The 21,211-nt window shown below is 46.6% G+C and overlaps 2 protein-coding genes across 6 annotated transcripts; both read right to left on the bottom strand.

Moving 5' to 3' along the window:
* Nucleotides 1-717: 717 nt before the first annotated feature.
* On the bottom strand, nucleotides 718-8,502 carry MTHFD2 (methylenetetrahydrofolate dehydrogenase (NADP+ dependent) 2, methenyltetrahydrofolate cyclohydrolase). 3 transcript variants are annotated; one of them, XM_053401467.1, is made up of 8 exons: nucleotides 8,249-8,502; nucleotides 6,386-6,570; nucleotides 4,753-4,875; nucleotides 4,436-4,588; nucleotides 4,247-4,354; nucleotides 3,515-3,607; nucleotides 3,026-3,151; nucleotides 718-1,534 (listed from the first exon to the last, which is right to left on the bottom strand). In XM_053401467.1, the coding sequence occupies exons 1-8, from the start codon at nucleotides 8,485-8,487 to the stop codon at nucleotides 1,395-1,397; spliced, it is 1,167 nt and encodes a 388-aa protein (XP_053257442.1). In that variant the 5' UTR covers nucleotides 8,488-8,502; the 3' UTR covers nucleotides 718-1,394. The 3 variants fall into 3 exon arrangements, with proteins under 3 accessions (XP_053257442.1, XP_053257443.1, XP_053257444.1); XM_053401468.1 differs by lacking the exon at nucleotides 8,249-8,502 and adding an exon at nucleotides 7,744-7,832; XM_053401469.1 differs by lacking the exon at nucleotides 8,249-8,502 and adding an exon at nucleotides 7,593-7,642.
* Nucleotides 8,503-12,856: 4,354 nt separating this feature from the next.
* On the bottom strand, nucleotides 12,857-17,671 carry BOLA3 (bolA family member 3). Of its 3 annotated transcripts, none has more exons than XM_053401472.1 (5): nucleotides 17,548-17,671; nucleotides 16,661-16,787; nucleotides 15,393-15,481; nucleotides 14,626-14,739; nucleotides 12,857-14,358 (listed from the first exon to the last, which is right to left on the bottom strand). In XM_053401472.1, exons 1-4 carry the CDS (start codon nucleotides 17,587-17,589, stop codon nucleotides 14,668-14,670), a joined length of 330 nt encoding a protein of 109 aa, XP_053257447.1. In that variant the 5' UTR covers nucleotides 17,590-17,671; the 3' UTR covers nucleotides 12,857-14,358; nucleotides 14,626-14,667. The 3 variants fall into 3 exon arrangements, with proteins under 3 accessions (XP_053257447.1, XP_053257448.1, XP_053257446.1); XM_053401473.1 differs by having other exon boundaries at nucleotides 12,857-13,241; XM_053401471.1 differs by having other exon boundaries at nucleotides 12,857-14,739.
* Nucleotides 17,672-21,211: the final 3,540 nt, after the last annotated feature.

Genomic DNA, 21,211 nt, shown 5'->3' with positions numbered 1-21,211 from the left:
ATCAAAAGGCTGTTTGTGGAAGCCAAGTGTTTCATGCACCTGTGCTTGTGAAATCTATTACTCCCACCATCAGCTACTTAGCACTGCAGTGCTCAGTGCCACTACAAACACACACACACAATTTCAAAAGCAAAAGATTTTCAGCCCCAGAGCTATTACATTGCTACTATAGTAACATTTATAGTCTAATAAATTTTTGAACCTCTTCCATTTGTGTTCTGCTCATGAAAATCATGTTCATCTTCAAGAGCCAATTCAGTATTTTGCTAAGGATTCTCAGATTTATACCATCTAAAATGACTTGGGTGCTGTAAGTCAGGATTCCACACCCTGGTGCCCCTGTAGATGCTTTAGACTACAATTCCCATGACTCATGGCCAGCATAGCTGGATGATGTTGGGATTGATGGGCACTGTTGACCACATATCTAGAAGGCACCAGGTTGGAGAGAGAGAGAGAAATAGTGTGTTATCAGATGTTGTCACATATCGGAAATGTCAAGTGTCACAAAAAATGGGACTCTTACCAGACTGCAAAAAAACCACATGGGTCACACAGAGATTTAGTATTCAAAAAAACCTGGGGACACAAATGCCAGGGATACTACTTGGGACCTTTGGCACACAACATATATGCTTTACCACCGAGTTACTGTTCTTCTTCGGCTACTGCACAATCCCCCTTGTCAGTGCACACATTGGAATGCAAGCGTTTGAATGTGCTATGTGAATCGCTTTTATTCAGATGCAACCTCCAAGCTCCAGTAGCAGCCCATGTAAATAGCAAGCAAGCTTGAACAGGCACAGCGAACTTCACCCAAGTTTTTGCAGGCTAACACAACACTATATCTCAAAATACTGTCTAGCTTTTGAGTCCATTCCATCTTCGAAAAAAATGTTTAGGAACTGAGAACTTTTGTTACAAGAGCTTTGAAAGGTCATACAAATAAGGCTTTGTAGAAAATAGCAACATCTGACTCCAGAATAGCTGTGGTATAATCCTAGCAGATAACACAGTATCTCCTGGGTTCAGCAGAGGTTGGTGAATTGAAATTGCACCATGTACACACTAAGACACATTTTGTACAACGAACACACACACTTGGCCCTCAGTTACAGCTTCCTACCGGGTTTGAGAGATAGCACAATCACTCCCCTCTATTCTAACCTCAAGCTTGGTTCCTGCACATAAATGCAGACGCTTAAATGATCGGAATCATGTATCATGTTGGACCCTTTTGCCTTGGAAAAAAAATTGCTTTAAAATAAATACTCCAGAGCGAGACTCTCTGGTGCCCTTTCAGCCAATAAATAAATATTGCATTGTCCCTTAGGCTGTGTTTGGGAAGAGATTTGGAATGCTGCTGCTGCTGCTTGCCCCTAGGAAGTCCAGCATTAGGCACTTAGGGCTTCCAGCTCCTGAGGCCGCCACAATTTTTTTGCAGCAATGATGGTGTTCTTCATGAGCATGGCAACCGTCATGGGCCCAACCCCACCAGGGACTGGAGTGATGTAGCTGGCTTTCTGCTTCACACCTGGAGAAAAAGAGGAAAGATGATGATGGAGCACAGAAGGAAAACAAGTGTCAAAAGCCCTAGGAGGAGGCTGCAAGCAGGACAGAGGCGATTCAAGGACAAAATTGTGGCTGTATTTCTATACTGCCCTTCACCCAAGGAGGAAAAGGCCGTTTACAATATAAAAACATAAAAATGTGTACCATAGTAACAAACAAAAGCAATCCCCCCCACAGTTAAAAAGGCCATAGATTGCTCAGTTTGTTTAATTAGCCAAAGGCCTGGGAGAAGAGGAATGTTTTCGCCCGGCACTTAAAGATACGTAACAAAGGCATCAGGCAAGTCTCCATGGGGAGAGTATTCCGCAGGCAGAGAGCCATCACAGAAGGCTGCCCCAAAGAAGCTAATCCTGAAATCTCTGCTGGGAAAGGCTGTGGTGACACAACAGTGTGAATGTTGGGGCAAAGGGACCAAGCAGGGCAAAGTAAGAGCCACAGGTGCTGCTGACAGCACTACTGCCACTTCCCCTGACAACTGGAAAGCCACCCTAGACCTCTCCCAGATTCAGAGGCCTCTGAGCTTTTGTCTCCATGCTAGTTGCCAAATAAAAAAAAAACAAAATATCTAAAACTTAGCATTGTGAGATAACATACCCATCATTTGTATCCGTGTCCTATAAGAGGTTCAGAATCCTTATTAACCTTTACCGAAAAAACCACCCTAATGAGCTACAGTGTCCTTCAAAGTCCACTGCCTGCACCCCTCATATTCTCCATTCTAGGTGCCTCCCATAGTTAAGAGTAATTGGTAGGGGAAGTCCTGCGAGGGCAACAGTGGAAAGGGAGTCAGGCCCTTTTGCCAGAAGCCCCAAACCACACAGTGGTGCACATTCAGCAGGAGTTCTGGGCAGCTACCCATCCTTACATTACAAAAAAACTGGCCAGATCTAGGTGTTTCTCTGTCGGGCAAACTGTCCTAATACGTTAGCTGAGCTGATATTTACAGTATCAAGAGCTGCATGTGCTAAAGCTTTCAGAAATTTGAACTGCCTTTACTCGCTGAAACAAGGTCACACGCAAGAGTCCACTCCGTGCTGCCAGGAGCACGCACCAGATTCAAAATTCGAAGCCCACCAGCTGCTTCATCCAACACAGAAGTTGCAGGATGAAGTTACAAGGAGGAATTACAATCTTTTTTTATGTAAGATATCAAGTAACCGGATATATTCTGCATCAAGCTAGCCCACTGCCTTATAGGAGAAGCTATGCAGCTCGTTCAAAACTGCAACCCTCCCAAGGATAGCTGAGACAGCAGGAGCCTATCTGCCTAACCCAGCCTTCCCCAACCCAGCGCTCTCAATATGTTTTGAACTACAATTCCCATCAGCCCCAGTCAGAACAAGATGGATGGGAGGCGTACACCAAAACAGCTGCATGGCCTCAGGTGGCCTAAGGCAAGGCAAGATCAGTGACTGTGAGGACTGGGGGTCCAAATACAAAGCACCCTGCTTACCTTCAAAATCCACATCTCCAACAAGTTTTGGTTTTGCAGTAACAGGGTCCCGGACTCGGTTTATGCCAACGTCAATAACCGCAGCTCCCTCTTTGATCATATCAGCTGTAATCAGATTAGGGATGCCTGCAATGCAACATTTCAGGGGTTAACATTTTAATTCATTCACTTTCATTTCTGCATGTAACATCTAAGGCAGATACAGATCTTCATTTAATGCGGCCACAGGCAGACGTCCACAAGACAAAGCCCGAGAGCTTGACAAAGGGTGCCTGCCATCCATCGTAACATAGGGCAGCCACTGCAAGCCAACAGCCATCTGCTTGAAGCAGCATGTGAAATCCCACAGGCAGAAGCATTGGCATTCAGACTCCTAGCAGAAGCCTTCCTAGTTATTCTTAGCATGGCCACTACAGGAATGGCAGCCGTGTTCTTCAAGGGCTTCTGCTTTCAGGCTGTTTTTCTTAAAGAAGCCACCCAGAATCTTACCTGCAGCTGCAACCACAATGTCAGCAAGAATTGTGTGCTGCTTCAGCTGTTCCTTTGGAGTGTAGCGGTGAGAGATGGTTACTGTTGCATCCCCTGAAAAGAGAAGTTACAGTGAGAACAGGACACACCGGGCCTCCTGGCAGAAGCCTCCAACGCCCTTCGGAAGGGCAAGCGGCAGCTAGGGAGGGGGAATGGGGCTGCATCTCCTCTGGCAATTCGCCACGTGCTCCTACCACCCACAGAGTCTGCACTCCTCGCACCCGCCTCATGAAACAGTCTGGGTTTGATTACTTTGTATACTCCCACTAAGAGGTCCAGCAAGACCTCCCAGCGCCTCAAGAAAAAGCGCATTAAAAAACAACAACAGTTTAACGATTCGGAGTTAAAGGCTTCAGCTGAAGGGGAAATGTGGGTCAGGGTTATATGGGCAACATGCAGGCAGTGGGTGGAGCGACAAGTGTGGTTCTTAACTTTGTACTGTAAAAGCCAGTTTTGCACATGCAGCCCCCACCCCTGCAACACCCCCCACCCTTTTCTACCCAGGCAAGCAAGAGGCAGTATCAGAGTGGACCTGTCAGTCTGGGGCCACACAGTGACAAGAACTCGCAGCAAACATGACTTGCTGCCTCCTGCAAAGATCAGAAAAGCCTGCGTCTCACCGGGAAAGTGGACCAAGAGGAAAAGAACCCCTGGGAAAAGCAGCTCGCACTTGAAGGCCCCCCAGACCCTCACCTCCAGGGCGCTCGTGCCGCCCATCCGTATGAAGCAGCATGGCAATGGGCATCCCCACGTTCTTTGACCGGCCAGCCACAACCACATTCTTGCCCAGGGTCGGAATCCCTGCAACACAGGACACCCAAGTCAGGCTCTGCCTTCTTTCAAGCGACTCAAGGTCAGCGGTATTTGCACACCAACACCTACCCGTTCTCTTGATGATTTCCCACACGCCCCAAGGTGTCGCTGGCAGCATGGAGTACTGGTCAAGGCACATCCGGCCCACATTCACCACATGGAAGCCATCCACATCTTTCTCTGGGTTCACAGCATTGCAGACCTTCCTCTCATCAATATGCTCTGGAGGGAAAGGGGGGGCGGGAAGAGAGAGATTTTAGTGCAAGGAGTCAGATGCATGTAATCCCAGGAACAGGATGAACAGAGGGGGAAATCAGAAGCTGGCACTGATAGGTATGTGTCTAGGGATGCTGGATGAAGAGCTTCTCCTGAAGCACGGCACTCACCAGGCAAAGGGAGCTGAACCAGGAGGCCATCTACATTTCTGTCATTGTTTAGCTTGCTGATTAAATCAAGCAACTCCTCTTCCGTGATGGAGGCTGGCTTCAGGATCGTTTCGCTGCTGATTCCTACAAGTACCAAAAGTGATGAAAGAGGGTCAAAAGACGATTGAAGTTGGTAAACCATACTTCATGAGTATAAGTCAAGGAATGGCTCCAGTGTAAACTTTATTCTGTTTTATTTGGGGGACAGAAGGGGAGAAATCAGATAGAATCCTGGTCCAAAGCCATTTACAATTTTTTAAAAAGTCATTATGGAGGAAAATAAAGGAGAGAAGGAACACAATAGGCAAACAGCAGCACACACAAAATTAAGATACGGAATAGATCCAGATGGAAACGCAGAATACAATCAATTTTGAAATGTTTGTTAGAAAAGTATTCTGAAGAAGCAAAAGAAATAATAGATGCAGTGAGCAACACCCCATTTTGGCTTTTCTAGTGAACAGTGTCCTGGTCTATGGGGAAGGGCTTTTAATTGTGACATTGTCCACAAGCTGGTGAAGCCCAAGTGTCTTTATATATGATCCTACATCTAGACAGACAGTGAACCTATGCCTTTTGCCCCTGGTTAGCACCTCCCATCCCAAAACACTTAGCAGGCTTGCAAACTATGCAAGGGAACTGCTAGAGCCAGCTAAATGAAGCCATGAATACCAGAGTTGCTTAACAGTGCAAAAATGTTGTGTACATTCTTTAGGATACATGAGGCCCACTGTCCTCATGTCAAACTACAGCAAGAGTGGATGAGGCAGTGAAGATCCAGTAACTGCAATCTGACCAGTGAAATGAAAACCTCAAGTGGCTGCCAAGCCCTGGGGTCTTTCTCCTTTTACATTTTCCACTCAAAAGTCACATCTAGAGTGAAGCCCCAAAAGCAACTGCTGCCTAGACAGAGTTCTGACAAAGCTCAGCAACCCAAAATATTGTTTGAAAGCGCTTAGATCTCTGCTGTTGCTACTAATACCACCATAGTAGCAGGAAGTGCTAAAGAGGCAACACCTGCTGCACATTTCAGCTTGAAACTTTTCAAGTCCTACTTCAATTTCCCACCTCAAGCTTTGAAACAATTACTGACACAGAAGTGAAGCAGGAATTATTAGAGCAGCAGCATTAGGGGTGAGATGGCAGAAGCCAGAGAAACCAAAATTAAGTGGAGGGGGAGAGACAGTTTTGGCCAAACCCTGCTGCAGTCTGCCATATAACTGAAAGGCACACCCGTCTGCACCCCAGCCCCTTCACTGAGGAGGGCTGTAGCTCAGCAGCTGAGCACTTGCTTTGCATACAAAAGATCCCAGGTTCAGTCTTGGGTGTGTCCAGGTAGGGCCGGGAAGGATGCCTCTCTTAAACCCTGGGAAGAACCACTTGCAGCCAGTATTCCTGAGGCAAGGCGAGCTTACCCTGCTCAAAACGAAGGGCAGGTGAGGAAGCAGCAGCTGAGAGAGGCTCCAGGAGATGGTCAGGAGGAGAGACAAACCAAGCTGAGTTGTGGGGACTGACACTCATCTGAGACCTTTTTTTCTGCCAGCAATAGTGCAATGACTAATACTGGAGAAGACGCTGGCCAGGAAAGACATACCTACATCAGCCGCAGCCTTGGTTTTGTTCAGGACATAGGAGTGGCTGGCAGGGTTTTCACCAACTAGAACCACACTGAGATGGGGCCTTTTGTTTCCATCTGCAACCCACTGCTCCACTTCATGGCGGGCTTCTTGCCTGATCTGCCGGGCCAGCTTCCTCCCAGAAATGACAACTGCTTCATTCCTGCAAGCAGAGAGTTTTTAAAGCATTTGATCCCAAAAAGCTTAGGAGCGTCTTGTTGGAAATTCATTACTTCCCCACAGAGCAGCTTACACTTATCCCCAGGCTATCTGACCCAACATTTAAAGGTTCACAGATCTCATGGGAGGCAGGAGCCTAATAAAAGGACAGGGACATGGGGGGGGGGCAGCCGAATGCATGCGCTCTACAGCCACCAGTTGGCAAAATGGAGCAAGAATGCAAGGGAGCTAAAAACTTCACAAGAACAACTGCCACAAAGGCATTACATAACTGCCTTCATAGGCACTGTGAAGAGTAAGAAGGATGAGCTCCAGAACAAGATCAGGCCTTCTCTTGCTCTAAAAAATAGAAAATACCCAATTCTACACGCAATTGCCACTGCAGTATCAGTAGAATGACTTCACAGAGCCCATTTGGAAGAACAACATTTAAATATATTCAGGCAAAAGTGTTTTACTCAAGCTACTATCTCTGTGCAAAGAATGGAGGATATTTTGGTGCAGCCTCGGAAGAAAGTTCCATTTCTTGCTCCAGTGAGGCAGGAAACCCCCTTGCTGCTACTGTGAGCCAGCCATGCTGGGGTTTTGGCTAGCATGCAATGGGTCTTGGTGAATCAGGTACACTGATACCCACAGGGCAAATCTGCTGTGGAAAGAGATCATCTTTCTCTCACATTCCTTTTGCACACTCTTCAAACTTCCAGAATCTCAAAAAGTGCCTGGGAAACTTGTCTGCCCAACACCAACCAAGTTCTCAAAGCTGTTTTTCATAAAGTGGGGAAGTGCAACTGCGCTCTGCAGAATATTATCTTGCATGCAAGCAGACCAGGCTTCCTCAAGCGATAAGAGCGCCAGGGAGAGAGAAAGATGACAGGTGCCCCTTTCCCAATTACGGCTCCACACTTTGCCCTTGAAAGTCTTGGGACGGGCACCCTCCACTTCAGGGACAGGATTCAGTACTCCTTTTCAAGCAACGACTATTTATGTATTTATTTAATAGCCCACCTTTTTTCTCCAAAGCGCTCAAAGCAGCGCATGTGGTTCTCCCCCTCCTCGTATAAAACAAGCCTGCGAGGTAGGAGGGGCTGAGAGACAGGGAACTCGGGTCTCCGAGGGGCTGTTGGCCCAACACTAACCATTACACAACACACTGCACCGCCAACTCTTTGCTCCTGGAAGCCTTGGGGCGCCCCTGCGCCTCCGATGCCCGTAATACGGATGATCAAGCATTCCCGTGACCCGCCCCATCAGCTTCCCTTCCAGAGGCACGGAGGCAACCCCGGGCGGGCGGCAGCAACAGCTCGGGGCCGAGCCATGCAAGCGGCCGGGGCGATTTCATCAGCCTGCCGCCCTCCGCGCCGCCGCCAGGGGGAGTGGCGCCACGACGCCCGCCCGCCCGGGAGGGGCTCCCCGAGGGAAGCGGCGGGGCAGAGATGGGCCAGGGAGGGAGGGGGTCGCGGGGGGTCGCCGCCAGCCCCTCCTGCCCGCTTTCCTCTCCCAAGGCGGCGGCCGGGCGAAGACACGGACACGCGGGGGGGCAGGAAAAGAGAGGGGGACGCCTCGAAGCAGCCCCCTGGCCATTATCACCATCCTCCTCCTGGGTAGACTGCGCCCGGCCAGGGAGGCTCCACCGCCCAAGACACGACCCCCGCCCTGCCTACCTGGGCGCCGTGAGGTGCAGCCGGCGAGTCCCCCGCGGGCAGCAGCAAGGGGCGGCGGGGCCGGCCGAGGCGGCTCGGGCCAGGATCCGGAAGAGCGGGAGCGCGGAGGCGGTTGCCATGGCGACCGGGCTCGGCAAGGCGGGCGAAGAGCGAGGGGCGAGGAAGCGGCCGCCGGCGCCAGAGCAAGGCCTTATAAAGGCTCCGCCCCGCCCCCTTTCCCAAGCCGGCCTCGCCGCCATTGGCCGCAAAGGGGAATGACGCGATCCGGCGAGCGGAGAGTCGCGGCTGCTCCGATTGGGCGAGGGCCAGGAATGACGCCAAGGCGGGGCTGGGGGCTTCCGAGAAGCGCTCCGTGGCTTCTACTGTAAGCGGAGGAGGGAAAGGCTGATGCAACCCGGGAAGGCGGGACTCGGGGGCGGGCTGAAACGGCCATCGAACGTCCTGATTGGTAAACGCAGGAAAGAAGAGCGAGTTTACAGGTCCTGAAATAAAGCAATCTGAGGGAAGGGGCGTGGCCGTGGCTTGCGCAGGCAGGAAGCCCCGCGGGCGGCGCTGCCTTCTCTTTCCTTTTGCTCTGAAAGGGGGCAGTTTCCACTGCGGGGTCCAAGACACGGGACGAGTTTTTTATCACGGCTTTAGTAGCGTATCTTCCTGTGTGTTTAGTTCTCGGTACAAAAATAGCTAATGCTACCGGTATTCTAAGCTGCCTCAACAGAAGTCGAGGGTCCAGGTCAAGGAAAGGCGTTTGTTGTTTAGTCATGTCCGACTCTTCGTGACCCCCTGGACCAGAGCACGCCAGGCACTCCTGTCTTCCACTGCCTCCCGCAGTTTGGTCAAACTCATGCTGGTAGCTTCGAGAACACTCTCCAACCACCTCGTCCTCTGTCATCCCCTTCTCCTTGTGCCCTCCATCTTTCCCAACATCAGGGTCTTTTCCGGGGAGTCTTCTCTTCTCATGAGGTGGCCAAAGTACTGGAGCCTCAGCTTCAGGATCTGTCCTTCCAGTGAGCACTCAGGGCTGATTTCCTTCAGAATGGAGAGGTTTGATCTTCTTGCAGTCCATGGGACTCTCAAGAGTCTCCTCCAGCACCAGAATTCAAAAGCATCAATTCTTTGGCGATCAGCCTTCTTGATGGTCCAGCTCTCACTTCCATACATCACTACTGGGAAAACCAGAGCTTGAACTATACGGACCTTTGTCGGCAAGGTGATGTCTCTGCTTTTTAAGATGCTGTCTAGGTTTGTCATTGCTTTTCTCCCAAGAAGCAGGCGTCTTTTAATGATACTGCTGTCACCATCTGCAGTGATCATGGAGCCCAAGAAAGTAAAATCTCTCACTGCCTCCATTTCTTCCCCTTCTATTTGTCAGGAGGTGATGGGACCAGTGGCCATGATTTTAGTTTTTTTGATGTTGAGCTTCAGACCATATTTTGTGCTCTCTTTCACCCTCATTAAAAGGTTAATTCCTCCTCACTTCCTGCCATCAAGGTTGTGTCATCTGCATATCTGAGGTTGTTGATATTTCTTCCGGCAATCTTAATTACAGCTTGGGATTCATCCAGCCCAGCCTTTCGCATGATGAATTAAATATAAGTTAAATAAGCAAGGAGACAATATATAGCCTTGTCGTACTCCTTTCCCAATTTTGAACCAATCAGTTGTTCCATATCCAGTTCTAACTGTAGCTTCTTGTCCCACATAGAGATTTCTCAGGAGACAGATGAGGTGATCAGGCACTCCCATTTCTTTAAGAACTTGCCATAGTTTGCCGTGGTCGACACAGTCAAAGGCTTTTGCATAGTCAATGAAGCAGAAGTAGATGTCTTTCTGGAACTCTCTAGCTTTCTCCATAATCCAGCACATGTTTGCAATTTGGTCTCTGGTTCCTCTGCCTCTTCTGAATCCAGCTTGCACTTCTGGGAGTTCTCCGTCCACATACTGCTTAAGCCTGCCGCGTAGAATTTTAAGCATAACCTTGCTAGCATGTACTGTGTCCAATTCTGGGCACCACAATTTAGTAAGGATATTGACAAGCCAGAACATGTGCAGAGGAGAGCAACCAATATAATCAAGGGTCTGGAAACTGTTGTAGAAAAATGGGGGGTTGGCTTTTGCTGCCCCAAGGGACTCTTGAGTCCCATAAGTCCATGATCGGTCAGACAAGGATGGATGGAGGCAGGATCTACTGAAAGCAAGGCATATTTTATTTTTCTATTGCAACAGGGTTCCCTACCTCCTTGCAGGGAGGCGAGAGACCCAGAACAAAGGAGTGCAAGCCCCTTTATAGACTTTGCCCAACCCATTAGCCAAAGACTATGCACTAAAAGCATCAAATATAAATCACAGAAAGAGGCAGTCTACAACAGAAATTTGATTGTGTGGCTTCTCCTTTCTGCCAGGATATCTGATAAGGTTTTACTGATAGCTTTACCTGGGCAGTCTGGCCATTCTTTTGACATGGTAAATAGTTTGGTTCTCATCCAGGTGCCAGGCCCACGCTATTCATACACAAAATATGCCCTTAAGACAGGATTTGAAAGTGAAAGAACTATTGGGAAAGGTTTCTCTTCTGCAGAGGAAATATTTAGTCAGGATGGCTTTTGGGGATTGTTCTGTGTGCTAAACTAATGTGTAATTTTCTCAGAAAATATTTCCTATATTTTGAAGGGCGAATGATTGGTTTTCTGTGGTGTGTCTGTTATGTGTGTGCACTCTAAATTTTATAACAATCCCAAGCCTTATGAGGAATGGTTGAAGGAGAAGAAGAAGAAGAAGAGTTTGGATTTGATATCCCGCCTTTCACTCCCTTTAAGGAGTCTCAAAGCGGCTAACATTCTCCTTTCCCTTCCTCCCCCACAACAAACACTCTGTGAGGTGAGTGGGGCTGAGAGACTTCAGAGAAGTGTGACTAGCCCAAGGTCACCCAGCAGCTGCATGTGGAGGAGCGGAGACGCGAACCCGGTCCCCCAGATTACGAGACTACCGCTCTTAACCACTACACCACACTGGCTCTCATACTCAGGAGCTGAGTATGTTTAGCCTGGAAGAGAGACTGAGAAGAGATGTGATAGCCATCTTCAAATATCTCAATGGCTGTCGCATGGAATATAGAGCAAGCTTGTTTTCTCCTGCTTTGGAGGGTAGGACTCGAACCAATGGCTTCAAGTTACAAGAAAGGAAATTCCAACTAAAACATCAGGAATGCACTTCCTTAGAAGGTGGTGGACTCTCCTTCCTTGGAGGTTTGAAGCAGAGATTGGACGGCCAGCCATCATGGATGCTTTAGATAAGACTCCTGCTTTGCAGGGGTTGGAATCCCTTCCAACTCTACAATTCTTTGATTTTATCAAAGCCTGCTAGGCAACTGTACTCAGTGTGCATATGGATGCTTAGCCTCAGACGACCTTGCTTGATGGAAGTTCTCCTGCTGCTTTTAGTCTCCCAGGCAAGCAGGGAGAAAAAAAAATCTCTGGAAGGCTTGGCAAAGAGCCCACTATAATATGTAACACAATTCCCAGTGGCTTTTCCCACACAGTCGCTGGTGTTAAATAAGGTCAGCGACGGAGATGTGAGAAATTTCTGCTGGGTTCTACTTTCTTTAGCATGGACTTCTATGCAAGCCTTCCCTAAGCTGGTGATCTTCAGATGGTTTGGACTACAACTTCAATCAGGCCCAACCAGCCTGAGGGCACAAAGTTGGGGAAGGGTGCTCTATGCCATGCAGAGATTGATTCATATATTTGCTGAACATGCCTGTTTGCAAAACAAATTACCATGCTCTTAATCAGCAAAGTGTGCTAAGGTGCGATTAGAAAGATATGTGCTTTGTATTTCTCAATACTCTCCACCCCCACAGCACAACCACTCATTGCCTTATTCTTGCCACAAAAACATACATCTCTAGTAGTGAGTCAAATACTGCCCACTAAATGTGAAAAGCAGGTCTAACACCTGGTATTTCACACACACGTTTTTTTGCCAGAGGGCCACTCCCAGAGGTGGGAGGTAACAGCAGGACAATCTCCTCTGCCAGGAAGACCCCTGCAAGTTTCAAGCTAGCCTCAAACGTTTGTAATGTGCTGAGGAGGAGGAGGAGGAGGAGAATAATAAGAGGCAGGTAAGCTCATCTTGCTTTCCTCTTGCTTGTACCATGAAGCAAGGACGGCTCCACTCTCCCCCTTGTGGAGACTAGTTTTACACCAATATTTTCAGTTCTCATTACAATGTGAAGCCAGTCTTGTTTGCAGGCCAGTCCCCTAAGTCCATCCATAGTTTCTGTTGTGCAAGTGAACAGGGACATTAACATCTTTCTGGTGCAAAATGAAGAGGTTTCTCTTCTCCCAAGCATTTGAATGTTAAGGTCATTACGGCTCCTGCAGGCATTCTTTTATGGTGACCAAGTTTATCCATCGTTTCATTTGTTTATTAAATATTAGGGGATTATATTAGTGGATTTTAGTGTGTTAATTGCCATTTTTAAATACTCTTATTTTTATAGTGTTTATAAGTTGCTTTAAGACTCTTGTGGAAAGCAGTCAAGAAAATGAATTAATAATTGACTAGAACTCTGGTGAAACAGCTACAAAACAAGTCTTGAGACTTCAGCAATACAGTGAGGTTATGTTTTATTTGAAGAAACACTCTCATTTCTGTGATAAAGGTTGTAGCACAAGCTATGTTTTAGGATCACAGTGGGTGTTTTATAGTGCCAAGAGACAATAAGGTGATACGATTCTCTCTATTAACATGACTAAAAAACAGACAAAAGTGTGTTGAGGCACTGATTATGATCTGCTCCATCACGTTCCACAGCCATTTTGTAACATTAATCACTTAGCAGGTGGTATCCAATGCTCACATTCCATACTGTGTTCTGCCAGGCTAAGTGCTCAGAACTGTTGAGTATGAATGGGGGCTCTTAGGGGCTTCCATCTTCCTTCTCCTCTGCACCTCATTCTGCTTCCCTTTCAACACAGGCAGTTGTTGGCAAGCTCTGTATGTGGAAAAAGGGGATTCAATCCCCCGGCTGCAGTGAGTGCTGGACTGTTTATGTAATGAAAACATGCATATATCTTCCCTTCAGTTCTTGATTCCAGTGAGATTTACAGAGAACTAAACACACAGGAAGATACCCTATTAAAGTGGTAATTAAAAAAAACTTGCCTTGTGTTGAGGACACCACAGTGGTTCAAACAATGGTGAAAGTGCTGTAGTATCTGCCAGTTTGAGTCTCATCTGTGTGATGAGCAGTATGGCATTACAGGGGTACCCTGTCACTATGCATGGCTTGGTTCCTGGCACGCAAGGTTAATGTGAAGACATCCTAATGCTGCAGTGTAATTGGTGGATGCCAGCAACATTGCCATGGTTGCTGAGGTTTATCTAATGCTGTTGCTGCATTCTCTGTGGCTTGAAGTGATGCTGTTGCCCTTTCAACTTTGCTGCAGGGCGTGCAAAGGATCCTATACCAATATTACAGTGGGTTGCATTGCAATGGTACTGGCAGTTTCCAGAGACCACAGTGCGATATATGGCTAATTGTAGTTGCAGTCCAACAAGTCCCTTTTGTATTCCAGTGCAGCCACTATACAATACTATTAGAGTACAGAGCGCTTTGCAGTTAGACTGGAAGAAAACTTAAGTAGCATTTTTATTTTAGATTTTCAGAATTCAACACTGCTGCTCATGCTAAAATGGCAAGATACTCTTCACAAAAGATCACGCCTCATTTAACATTTCAAGAAACTAACTGCAGTAGCATTCCTAGAAAGGTCATGACAGGCAGCCCTGCTCATCACAGCTAATAAAACAATGTTGCTAGGATCATTTAACCCTAGAAAACTGTACTGTTTGTAACAGCTGGTTTAAAGCAACCTTATTACAAGGAAGGCACTCTGTGTACAAGGCATCTGCATTCTTCTTTCAGTAATCTCTCCAAAGTTGTTCTGAAATTCCTTTTCAGCTCCTCAATTGCCATAAACCCCAGAAACAAGTGCAGCACATTTCATCTATAATTTTCCCTTGAACTTTGGCATACTTTTGCATAAAGAGGGGTGGATATCAAGGAGTACTTCTTCCTGTCTACAATATTCTTCATTCTTTCTCTACAGCTGTTGGCAAAAGAGACTCACATGATACTCTGACACGAGTCTTCTTGGGGAAAAGAGGTTAATCAATGCAATTAAGAGAGCTGACCTCTGCATCTGAAATAAATACTGCTTTTGAAACAAGCCTTAGGTACCCTTATTTTACAGCACATCAGCACAGTGATTTTATTTGTAGTTTGTAGATCAGAGGGAGATGGAGAAGCATGGGAGGGTGGAAATAAAGGCATCTGGCTGTATCATGTGCTAAGCAGCATTCTCTCAGAGCCTCACCAGTTTCTGGAATATGAAAATCTTGCACGTTGTCAGCCACTCCTAGCTTCCATGCTTGGGAACAGAAGTAAATATCCGTAGTCCATGCATTGATTTAATTTCATCACTTAAAGCCTGGAGGAAAAAAGCATTGCAAGCAGCTACACAAAAAGTGGGGTGAAACAACCTCAAAGACTAGAAGGCAACACCCAAGCATGGTTCAAGACACACCCCCAAGCACAGACAGATTTCAAAATAGCAGCTTCTATTTGATCCAATGTATTTTGCTTTCAAAGTGGGGAAAGGTGCTTCTGGCCATCTGCTTGTGGAATTTTAAAACCCAACTAGTTAAAAAATGAAGCTATTTGTGTCCAGGTATGGATGTTGTTTACTGCAATGCACTGAGCAGCAGGTGAATTGTTACCGACCTTCAGAGTATTCCATCTCTGTTGTTGTTACTATTATTTATTGTAACTGTTGGTCAGTTTATCTTGTCCAAGGCAACCCAAAACAACTTATAAGCATGCTCTAAACATCTGGCCATACAAAAATTTATTCTACTGCTTGTATTAGCTCATCCCAACTAAGGTCAAAGACTTGAACAATTAAGTTAATTCAAAGAAAATGGAATAGGGAACAGTTTGGGGGAGCTTGAACAGAAAAGAGCAGATTATCCTGCAAAATGCTTGAAACTCAAAAACTCAAGATCCAAAGCATCCATGAAACTGAAAATGTAATATAATTTCCCACACAGAGATAGACAACCCAGAATATGTTAACCTGCTTACCTGATTGACCATTTGGTGTTGCTGTACCATTCTCTTTTCCTTAAACTCTTCAGACTCTATATGGATTTCATACATTGCTCCACAGCCACCTTGACAAAATGGATTTGATTTTACCATATTTTCAGCTATTTTAACAATCCCCTATGCTCTTTTAACTTGATATCACTTTTAAATAGGGGCTTTTGGAGGGGGGTATCACACGATCAACCAGGGAAAGAAATCTACATGGTAACAGAAACCACATGACAATTTATAATAACTAACCCTACAATATATCATTTGTGCCTTTCTGTCATGTATGATCTAGTGGAGACTGCTACACTGCAGGGGTTGGACTAGATGATCCTTGGGATCCCTTCCAACTTTACAATTCTATAAGCCTATGATGATGGATGGTTGAGGGCAAACTTTGGAATATACTTCAGTAAGGAGCATATCTGGGCCACTTTGCTCTTCCTGTTTTAATAGATGGCCCAAACCTGGCTTATAAAATTTATTTCATTCTAACATTTAACTTTATTTTTAAGTTTTAGGATTCATTCAATTTCATTATTGATTATAATTTTGCGGAGGTGATTTTTATTTTGTGTTCTGTGCTGTACTTTGGCAGCCAAGACAATGGTATAAAGTATTAAATAATGAAATGAAATGTTCATGACTGCAGTGGATACCAAATGAAAACTGCATTGTATTCTGCATGAGCTAAGAGGAAGGCACATTTGGCAAATCCTCACCGTGATCAACTCCTGCCCAGAAACCTATGTCCTCACTGTGGAAAGATTTGCAGCTCCAGAATTGGCCTCCACAGTCACTTACGGACACACTGCTAAGACCATATTCATGGAAAACAATCTTATTTGGCTACGAGTGATCACCAAAGAACAACAACATGGGAAACCTAAGGCAACCAACTGCCTGTTAGTTGGACTTAAAATTTACAAGATTTGGGGGGAAATTCATCTAGCCTTTTCATTTCTCTCTACATGTTGATTCTCTAAGAGTACTGCCACTGCATTTTTCAATATACAGTACCTTTATTAAAGGCATCCAAGAGCAAAATGAGAAAAACAGTATTTCTCATTAGGCTAATGTAAACCCACAAGGTAGACTAAGGGGCACACAATGCCAACTCTTAATCTTAGCCCAAAATTACAATTAACCACAAAGCAATGCCTTTCTCCAAATCTTATCTACAGAAATGATTCAGATCACAGGAAAGCCTGCAGAATGGCAAGAGTTCAGACAGAGCCTGAGGCTTTGCTAATTACCTGATATATCTACTACTTTGATAGCAGCAGCCTGAGGGAACTTTTCTTTAAGCACTTGTGCCACCCTGATTTCTCCCTCCGTCTGTGAAGCAAAGGTTCGCACTATATTGCGCAGAAGAAAATGGATCTGATGAGAAATGGAAAGAGTTTGTGTTAGTTGGGATATCATCAGAATAAAGCCAACTATAATAATGGCAAAGGATGCAAACGTCCCTATGGGAACATGGGAAGCTGCCACCAGCCGAGTCACACTGCACCTAGCTCTGTATTGCCCACACTGACTGGCAGTGGTTCTCCAGCGTTTCAGCCCCAAATCTTTCCCAACCTTACCTAGAAATGCTGGGGCCTAAACCCGGGACCTTCTGCATGCTAAGGGCATGCTCCACCACTGACAATCCCCTAAATCACAATGGCAGACGCGATAAAAATAAAATGCCTGGCTCTCGCTCTCCCACAAGTTATTCCACACTGGGATCTCTACCATAGCTGTCACCTTTTCCCTTTTCTTGCGAGGAATCCTATTCGGAATAAGGGAATTTCCCTTAAAAAGGGGGAAAGTTGACAGCTATGATCCCTACCAAGAATAAACCAGGAACTCTGGGGGCGGGGAAGGGGGGAACCATGCGCAGCGTCAGGCAGCAGGCTCCCCGAGCGCCTCGCCTCATTGCCCGGGGGGGGGGGGCGGGAAGGCAAAGGAGGCGCTCTCCTCGTCCTCGGGGCGAGGGCGCTGCTCCAGAGCCGAGGGCGCCGGGGGCCCACACCGCGGGGGCTGCGGCGGGGGCAGAGGAGCGGGCTTGGGCGGCGCTGCCCGGGGCCTCCCCGCTTCAGGGCCTCCGGCGAAGAGCGCCGACAAAGAGGCCGCAGCTCTCCGCCCACAGATCACCGACCTTCCCCCGACAAGCGGCCATCCTCGCTACGGCGGCAGCCATCGCGCCGTTGCGTCAGAGGGGAGCGCGTCTTGGAGGCGCTGGAAGATGACGTTCCGCGCGTGCGCCGTGCAGCCGGCTTTCTCCTCTCGGCTCTTCTCAAGAGCGCAGAGTTAGGAAACGTGTAGAGTCGCAATGCCGCGCCTTCTTCCGGCTCTCCCAAGAGCATAGAGTTAACAAGGGAAAGCTCGGAGCAGAAGGTTCCCTCCGCTCCGCCGAAGGAGAGGCCACTCCATATACTCAGTCGGCGGCACTGGCTCTGCCGCTGGTGCCACGTGGGACCTCCACGTTGGAGGGCGGCAACACCTGCACTTTGGAACTCCCCGCCTCTTGACATCAGGCAGATGCCTTCACAGGGTGCTTGCCAGAGCCTGCTAAAAAACATTTTTGTTTAGACAAGCCTACCCAGATGCTTGGGATGCTGTGGCGCTGTGGGTTAAACCACAGAGCCTAGGACTTGCCAATCAGAAGGTCGGCGGTTCAAATCCCCACGACGGGGTGAGCTCCCGTTACTCGGTCCCTGCTCCTGCCAACCTAGCAGTTCAAAAGCACACCAGTGCAAGTAGATAAATAGGTACCACTCTGCCAGGAAGGTAAACGGCGTTTCCGTGCGCTGCTCTGGTTCGCCAGAAGCGGCTTAGTCATGCTGGCCACATGACCCAGAAGCTGTACGCCAGCTCCCTTGGCCAGTAAAGCGAAATGAACGCTGCAACCCCAGAGTCGTCCGCGACTGGACCTAATGGTCAGGGGTCCCTTTACCTTTTTACCCAGATGCTTGGAAAGTTGGTGCGTGTTTTAATGTTTTCAGTCTACAGTTGTTTAAAACTTTTTGAAGTCTTAAATTATGGTTATTATTCTTTCTTATTGATCATTTTTCTTGTATCTTTTTAGCAAAACTGCTTTAACCATTTTAAAAAAACCAAATAAACCAGCGTATACATTTTGTGAAATAAACGAACTGTGGTTGCTGCAACACTAAAAGATCCATTTCTTGCAAGTACAGAATGAAATCCTGGGAGAGCTGTTGTGGCCTGAGAGCACAAGCCCACAGCACTCTGCATGCATTAGGTAGGTTGTGTCCATATATGTGCGAAGTCTCCAAATTTTCCTATTCCATTTAGGGAACAGGTATCCAGGCTCATCGAGGCAACAGGAGAATGTTAGCTTTGCTTTTAAGGCTTCCTTGATCCTCATTTGTTAAGCTACAGCACCCTCTTGTGTCTTTCTGCAGTCCCTGCATCCTCCTATGATTTTCCCCCTGCACCAACTTCAAAACAAGACCTCAGGGTCAAGGTGGTGAAGATGACACCCAAGTGCATGGCAGCAACTGTGAAAAAAGTGCATCCCATGTTGAGGATCGCAAAACTTTAATCAAAAGATCTACAATGAGCCAAGAAAGACTGAGTAACCTAGCAATACTGTCCATGGAGAGAGCTTTCAAGGTAGATTTCAAGACTGTTATTGAAAAAGTTGCACAAATTTAAACCAAGCGATTTTAAATACATTTAAGTATACTATCATTAAATGCATCTTACTTTAATTACATCAGTATTTTCTTAAAATACAGTGCATATGCTTGGGGGTAAGAAGGGGTTCAATACTGGACTGAGCCAGTGTGGTGTAGTGGTTAAGAGCGGTGGACTCGTATTCTGGTGAACCGGGTTCGCTTCCCCGCTCCTCCACATGCAGCTGCTGGGTGACCTTGGGCCAGTCACACTTCTCTGAAGTCTCTCAGCCCCACTCACCTCACAAGTGTTAGTTGTGGGGGAGGAAGGGAAAGGAGAATGTTAGCCGCTTTGAGACTTCTTAAAGGGAGTGAAAGGCGGGATATCAAATCCAAACTCCTCCTCCTCCTCCTCCTCCTCTTCTTCTTCTTCTTCTACTACTACTACTACTACTACTACTACTACTACTGGTGGAAGGGACTCAGGAAGTGCTAATGGACCACAGGTTGGGGATGCAATGCTTGCCTGGGCACTGGCAATCCACGCTATGCCACTGCCCAGAGAGTCACTCTCTAAGCCCAAGGCAGAGGGAGATTGCTGGGAGATTATCACCTGACTGAGAAAGAGGAAGGCAGTTTGTGTGTATGTGACACAGAGTAAAACAGGCATTGGACTTTGCATCACAGGCATACTTAGGCTCTCTAGCGCCCTTGGCAAGGAGCTGTATCAGCACCCACCCCCAGTCCCTTATGCTCCTCCACCAAGATGGCCAGAGGAGACTGCACTCCTCAGCCAGCCAGCCAGAGCAGCAGCTCAGAGAGTGTGCTAAGCCAGAGTGGAGAGGCATGATTTTTGCACCCCCTGGGTAGAGGCGGGTTTAGGGCACCTCAACTGGTTCCCTGCACTGAACACTGAGTGGGGGGGCACTGCAGGGTGTCACAATGAAGACTCGGTGAACATGCCCAGGAAAACTAAGTGTGTCCAATGCTGTTTTAGACCTCCGTAATAGGAAACTAGCCAAATGAGTTGAGCCAGCAGTCCAGCCACATTATTCTGTGTATCAGGAAGGGTTAAGGACAGGCATCCCACGTGCCCGTTGTTGTCCATGAAGGAGGACCACGCAGTTAAGTGAGTGTCAGCATGGCCAGGGCAGGATTCTGTCCTCTGAGGCCCAGGGCATGAGGGGCATAAGGCAGATGGCAATTCAGCCTGATGACTTGCATTACTACTGCAATACCATTTAAATGTAATGTGAGAAGAAATCTTAAGCTTGGATGATGGAGAGGAAAAAAACACACAGAATTTGAGTGCAAAAAATAAATATAAAATTTATTAAAACACCCACAATAGTTTAAAGATATCAGGAATAATACATTTCACAAACCTGTTGGTTGTGTAACATAATAAAATACAAATTAAAAAAAGGAGGGTCCATATTTGCAATTTTTAGGCATCCTAAAAATAAATTTTCAGAGACACTGAAGGGAGAAGTGTGAAAGGAAAAAAAATACAGACAAGAGGGGGAAATTATACAAAATAAAATTATCAGCATAAATTTACCATACTAAGGATATCTACAGTTTAATACACAAGTCCTATTGCCTTGAGACATTGTAAAATCTACCATTTGTCAACCAACCCCAGATAAACTTCATTTCAAGTAGCCACAGTCACAAATCAACAAAGAAATCTTCAAGTGTGGTCCACAAGGTAGCCTCCACTGGAGGTCTCGTTTACCAAATGTGAATTCAAAGAGACAAGAAATCAAATACGTTGAGAAGTTACAGCCTTCGGTTAACTAAACTGAATTAGTCTGCCAAATCCAACCTGTTTCTTTTCCTCATTTCTCTTAAATTAAAAAAAAATGTATTTAGAAGTCAGTTTTATACCTTTTTAATTAGTTTTACACGCAAAATGAAAATAAAAAGCCAAAAGCCAGCTGGACAGCAGACGTTTCCCAAAGATTGAACAGCAGTGAGTAAACTCTAAACAACAGGTGTCAAAAAAGGAGGAAAAGGATGGCAAACAAAAACCACTTGTAAAATATATCCCTGATATTGGAGCAGAAGAGAAAATTGGCCAATTTGCTTTACTATTCTTAGGCAAAAAAGAGAAACAACAATTCACATCTTGACCATGAAATAAATTCTTAATGCAGGCGAGACTCTTGTTGCATTCCA

This window comes from Podarcis raffonei, chromosome 8 (assembly GCF_027172205.1).
Source record: "Podarcis raffonei isolate rPodRaf1 chromosome 8, rPodRaf1.pri, whole genome shotgun sequence".
NCBI classification, from domain to species: domain Eukaryota; kingdom Metazoa; phylum Chordata; class Lepidosauria; order Squamata; family Lacertidae; genus Podarcis; species Podarcis raffonei.
The sequence above is the reverse complement of the archived record's forward strand: the minus strand, read 5'-3'. Positions and strand labels throughout refer to the sequence as shown.

Coding starts and splice junctions, on each gene's coding strand:
- MTHFD2 (XM_053401467.1), bottom strand. CDS start 8,487: ATGGCGGCGAGGCCGGCTTGGGAAAGGGGGCGGGGCGGAGCCTTTATA. Junction 6,571..8,248: donor CTGCACCTCACGGCGCCCAG/GTAGGCAGGGCG, acceptor CTCTGCTTGCAG/GAATGAAGCAGTTGTCATTT. Junction 4,355..4,435: donor GGAAATCATCAAGAGAACGG/GTAGGTGTTGGT, acceptor CCTGTGTTGCAG/GGATTCCGACCCTGGGCAAG.
- BOLA3 (XM_053401471.1), bottom strand. CDS start 17,589: ATGGCTGCCGCCGTAGCGAGGATGGCCGCTTGTCGGGGGAAG. Junction 16,788..17,547: donor TGGCCGCTTGTCGGGGGAAG/GTCGGTGATCTG, acceptor ATTTCTCATCAG/ATCCATTTTCTTCTGCGCAA. Junction 14,740..15,392: donor AACACCAAATGGTCAATCAG/GTAAGCAGGTTA, acceptor TTTTTCCTCCAG/GCTTTAAGTGATGAAATTAA.